Source organism: Trachypithecus francoisi, unplaced genomic scaffold (genome assembly GCF_009764315.1).
Source record: "Trachypithecus francoisi isolate TF-2019V2 unplaced genomic scaffold, Tfra_2.0 Lachesis_group2, whole genome shotgun sequence".
NCBI classification, from domain to species: domain Eukaryota; kingdom Metazoa; phylum Chordata; class Mammalia; order Primates; family Cercopithecidae; genus Trachypithecus; species Trachypithecus francoisi.
The window spans coordinates 80072846-80078845 of record NW_022681465.1 but is presented as its reverse complement, the minus strand read 5'-3'; the positions used below and the strand labels follow the sequence as shown (position 1 = coordinate 80078845).

The 6000-nt window shown below is 36.0% G+C and overlaps 1 protein-coding gene across 2 annotated transcripts in view; it reads right to left on the bottom strand.

Moving 5' to 3' along the window:
• Positions 1-1026: 1026 nt before the first annotated feature.
• The window catches only part of FGF10 (fibroblast growth factor 10), a 96741-nt gene continuing 91767 nt past the window's right edge, over positions 1027-6000 (bottom strand). For both annotated transcript variants that reach the window (XM_033179512.1, XM_033179513.1), the window contains one exon: positions 1027-4285. In XM_033179512.1, coding sequence (XP_033035403.1) covers positions 4088-4285 — 198 coding nt within the window. In that variant the 3' untranslated portion in view covers positions 1027-4087. The remainder of the gene's footprint in view (positions 4286-6000) is intronic.

Here is a 6000-nt window from a genome sequence, read left to right as displayed (position 1 = left end):
AAACCTGGCCAATAAGGGTTACATCTAGGATGTTTACCTTTTTGGATCTTGTAGTAAAGGAGTTTGGGGTTTTTGGTTTTGTAGTAGGAAAGAAGTAGACTCGAAGCAATCTAGCCTAACCAAATAAAACCAATAAAAGGTAAGAGAAAATGAATGTCTGAGAGGAAGCACATCTTCGTTGCTTCATTTCTAAGTACTATAGAACTCAGAATTCCTTTTTCTCCTGAACATCCTTCAAAGATATTCCTCTTCCTTTTTATTTTTTTTTTTCAGTTTAAGTTGGAAAAGTCCTGCTTCATGAAATAAACAAGAACTCTTAATCAATATGGTATCTGTTTGCATGTATATGTCCTACTTCTAATGTACTAGATATCTTCTCTTAAATATTTTAAGATATACACATACATATATATGTGTATATATATTATATATATAAACTTTATTTAGACAAAATTTGGACCAGCTAAACCCTTCACTAATATGAAAAAGGTAAATTTTACTTCACTGAATAATCATAAACTTTGAATTGGCAGCATCCAAATTACTAGAACTGTGCAGCATTAATGCTGATCTATGTAAACTGGGTTCATAAACTTGCTTGGGCCCTGGAAGCAACTTGCATTATTGTGTATTTTTTCTCTCTAATTTTCAAATCAAATTCATTTGTCATTCATCCCCTTGAAATCAGATTCTGCAGCCACCTGGCTTTCCTCCAAAAGTCTTCCATGGTTTCACAAGCCATCCTCGTTTCCAATTCATTTTTCTTTATCCACTCTGTAAATTAGGTGGACCTGAATACTTAGGAAAGATTGAAAGCATTTGGTTGTTATTAAAGTAAGGATAGCTAACTCACACATGTGAAACATTAAAGAAACCTTACAAATGTTTGAGTAATTTTTTTTTTTTTTTTTTCTGTTGTTGTTTGGGGCTATCGGGCATTTAACCACATCCTGCCATGCACATACTTGAGCTTCTCTCTTTATTACCAGGTAGAGTTTCTGACTAATAAAACAAACAAGGACAATATTTTAATTTTCTTTTCCCAACATTTTTATTGTTTTTTTTTAAATGTAACATGCTATAACTGTTTGGCCTTTTGGGAGTTAGGAGGAGGGAGTGATTCTATACCTTTATGAGGAGTATTCTCAGAAGCAAAACTCAAATGGACACATATTTGTGGCTGATACACTTTAACTTTGTGGGCCTGGGGCCATACTCCTACAGAGGCAGAGCTCTCAAAATCTCCATTTTTTTTTTTCAAACCTACAACTTTCAGGGCTGAAACTGATTTTTTTTTTTTTTCAGTAGTTGCAAAAGGGACCAGAATTCTATTTCCATTTGAAGCAAATATGCTACTTTTAAATGCAAAAGAATGTCATTACTCCTTACCAAACAACCAACCTACCTTCCTTCCTTCCTTCCTTCCTTCCTTCCTTCCTTCCTGTCTTTCTGTCTTTTCTCTCTTTCCTTTCTTTCTGGCTCTTGTTCACCCAGGCTGGAGTGCAGTGGCAAGATTATAGCTCACTGCAGCCTCAAACTCCTGGACCCAAGAGATCCTTCCACTTCAGCCTCCTGAATAGTTAGGGCCACAGGTACATGCCACCACGCATGGCTACGTTTGTTTTGTTTTGTTTTGTTTAAGAGAAGGATGTCTCACTAGGTTTCTCAGGCCTGTCTAGAACTCTTGAACTCAAGCTATCTTCCCACCTCAGCCTCCCAAACTGCTGGGATTACAGGTGTAAGCTACTGTACCAGGCAGGATTTTTGTCTTTCGGTGAGGGGAGTGTGGGAGAGACAGGAAGATGTTTTCTATTTTTGGCGTCTGCAAATTGTAATACATTTTGCTAGAAGCTGTTTTAGTGTCTTGAGTACCATAATGATTACTGTTTACATATAGCCTCTTTGGTCATCTAAAGGGCCATATGAAATAAGAAGCCAGTTTGTGCCCTATTTGCTGTTACTGTGGCCATCCAATGTGTATTTGTCTCACCAAACATTTAATTTTGGTTGTGAGTGGTCTATGTTTATGTGTCAGGTGCAATTATTATTTTAAAATAAAGGAAAAAAGATATCTAGTTTTGATAGGAACACATTACATTATAGCTCACAGACTGAATTACCAATTGAATTTTAACATCCAGATTCCAACCACAACAATTAAACATTTTTATAATCTCATTTGCCAAAAAGCAAGTTGGAAGCAAAGTATGATGAAATGCAATTTAAGCTATAAGCCAAAAGACAGTGCCTCAAATGTGTTTCTTCTGAAATACAATTTTTTTGAAGAATGGGAAAAATATGACTTTTTATAGGATTATTTTATGCAAAAAATTTCTTCATAAAGCAATTTTTAAAAATAACAGATTAAATGGAAGTGCTGGTTAAGTATTGGCACATGTAAGTTTGTAAGAGAATCACAGAACACCAGCCTTTCAAGAGGTTAAACTTTAGTAAGACACATTTAGTGAGTCTTTTTTTTGTACCAAAATACTGTGTCCAAACAATAAAACACTTTTTCAAAACAAGAAATATGAAGCTAAAATTGCAGCATCAATATACTTTTATAGGTATTGATTAAAACTATTTAGAACAAATAGTATTTTTCTACATTTTTAAAATCACCACAGACACTGCAAATAAGGCTTATGTATTTATTTAGTGGAATACAATGTGATGATGATTGGTAAACTCTTATGTACTGTTTTCTATACCTGCTCTAACAAAATGAATTTTGATATGGTTACATTATGGAGCCTTGTAAAGCTCTTTAAATGTACAGAAAACAAGTTTTATTTAGTTTTGTAAATACTAGGTCATACAGCTTGAACAGGTTTTTGTATATGGTTACACATATACCAGTATACATTTCATTTGCTCAGTTTAAGTACCTGGGAGAGTTGCACTTAATATCAAATGCTTTGATAGTTCCTTTGGGAAAGATGCATTATGTAGAATTTACAGAGGGTTTTTAGAGATGTGGACAGTCGCTTTACCTCCATGACATATGGCAAAAAAAATCATGAGTAAATAATGAGGCTAGGCTACTTAAATGTATTTAGCAATTAATTTTCCTTTTTTTAGTATATTCTTGGAGGTAAACTGATGTATTGAAAGAGAGGAATTTGGCCTTCTGGTCTATTTATTGAGAGAGGAAGCCTCGAGAGTAATGTATGGTTTCAAATGATAGCAGACATCTCTCACTCAAGACACGGCACAGCATTGTCATATTTATTGTTGATGGTTATTACTGCAGAAATACAAATTAAGTCAACTGATAGCACATGGGCACTCATACTGCTTCCCTAATCCCAACTCCTATTTTTGAAGTGTTTGCCAAGTTTTAAAAACACTTTGTCGTGAACATGCATGTGGTGTGCTGAAGAAAAAGAAAAGATAAAGACAGCTGCTGAGGACACTCTTTAAAACCCCAAAAGATATTTAACATCCTATTAAATAAATAACTTAGAAAGCAATAGAAAGGGATGAAGGCAGAATGCACAAGCATACCATACTATTTGTCTTGTTAGAACAGTTTCACACTAACATGTTTATATTTTTAAATTCTATTCAATTCTTCCATGAGACCACATCCAGAACTCCTTTGGTTGTGCATGATATGACCCAAGTGCTTTCCAGTAAATGCTTGTGTGTATTACTGCTCATTGATTCATTAGGCTTGAATGAGCAATGAAGTCTTTGATATGAGTTCGTATTCCATAAATAACTTTCCCGAAGATCATTCATTCAACAGATTGTTCTATGTCCTGTAAGTTCTATCTCAGAGGTTTCAAAACAAAAACCTAACAACAACAACAACAAAAACCTGGCCACAATGTTTTTCACTTGGGAATAACTTCTATCCCATTCGATCTGCCTATATATTGATTATAAGACATGACACAGAACTAATTAAAAAAACATCATATGTCAGCAGTGAATACAAAAACCTTCAAAGTCTGGCTTTCTTTTAAGCAAGCAGACATCTGCAACGTGTCTTTGCCTTTCAAGCTACTGTCTTCATGAAGAATATCCGCTATTCTTGGCAAAAGAGCCATGGTTCTACTGCATCCACAAACATTGCCTTTCTCTATGAGTGTACCACCATTGGAAGAAAGTGAGCAGAGGTGTTTTTCCTTCGTGTTTTCTGTCCTCTCCTTGGAGCTCCTTTTCCATTCAATGCCACATACATTTGCCTCCCATTATGCTGCCAGTTAAAGGATGCATAGGTATTGTATCCATTTTCTTCTATCCTCTCCTTCAGCTTACAGTCATTGTTAAATTCTTTCTGCAAAGGAAAAACAACAGACTCTTTTATTCCTATGGTGATTGTACTTGATTTCATTTGATACAAAGGGTCCAGAGAACTCCAGTCCAAGGATTCTGTTTGTAGTTGCCATCTGTACCTAAGGTGTGTGCTTAATACATAATGTCAACAATAGAAAAGTAAATCTCAGAACCACAAAACACATTCTGTTTGAAAGCACATGAGGCCGGGCGCGGTGGCTCAAGCCTGTAATCCCAGCACTTTGGGAGGCCGAGGCGGGTGGATCACGAGGTCAGGAGATCGAGACCCTCCTGGCTAACACGGTGAAACCCCGTCTCTACTAAAAATACAAAAAACTAGCCGGGCGCGGTGGCGGGCGCCTGTAGTCCCAGCTACTCGGAGGCTGAGGCGGGAGAATGGCGGGAACCCGGGAGGCGGAGTTTGCAGTGAGCCGAGATCGCGCCACTGCACTCCAGCCTGGGCGAAACAGCGAGACTCCGTCTCAAAAAAAAAAAAAAAAAAAAAAAAAAAAAAAAAAAAAAAAAAGAAAGCACATGATACATTTTAATTGATCATCATAGTCATTTTTTGAAAGCCATTTTAAAAAGCTGATGCGCTTTGAATATTACATGGTTTAAGGGCCTAGAATAACTGTCAAGAAGTAGACCTCCCACTAACAATATTTGTGATGAGTCAGTAATAAACAATAGCGTTATAATGCTTCTTTTACAGTAATAACCAGGGGCCCAATGGAAAAAAATAGAACTAAAGGAAAGATATGGGCTTGTCAAGTTTGCAAACTTTACCTACAAATCCACAATAAATACACACGCACATTCATAAGAAAGCAGATCTTATAGCAAAACCACAATAGTTCTACATAACCAAAAAGGGGGATATCTTCCTTCCAAATATCAAATTTCTTAATTTAATGAAATTATTTGCAATATTCTATAGCTTGGAATTTTGACAGATTTTGCTCATGAATTCCAGGGATTGAAAACTAGGACATGGAATTCCTCATTTTGTGAACTACTGTGTTGAAGAAATTATGAGCATGGTGAATAGCAATGCCTATATTGTATAAGCCTAAGGACTTTGATCCTGGGAAGTTCCATCCTATAGCCATAGAGCTTTGGTTTTGTTCAGGAGGCCAGCTGGATTTAAGGAGATACACCTGGACAAGGCTTTGCTCTCACTCACTCCACAAATCCAGGATCTTACTCTGGAGTTAAGAGGAGGTACCTCAATGATCTCAAGACTCTGGCTTTAGCAGTAAGCTCTTTTCTTATACTCAAACTAAAGTAGTTAAGAAGCTAAGGAATTGGAGCACTTGCCCTCTGGTTCTAACTTCTTCATCCAGAGCAAGGGCCCCGTAGGCATAGTTCAGTTGAAGACTCTACTTGGCAGTTTCTCTCACCTTGAGACATTTTGAAATTTCTACAAAATTCCAAATTCCTGAAAATGTATATGTTTATATACCTACGTGTCTATAGGATTTATCACAATTTTGAACATCATCAGAACCATAAGAAGCAGATATATTTTATGTTAACGTTACCAGCTCAAGTTATCTGTCCTGAAATTTTTTTAGTCTTAAATACTTCTCTTCTATAAAGTAATATTTAAACATAACATTCAAATGATGATTTAACTGGCTGAAAGTAAGAAGGAAAGGTAAATTATTTAAGGTAAGGATTTTGATAAAACAAAAATAGTTCTGTATTTCAAAGAAA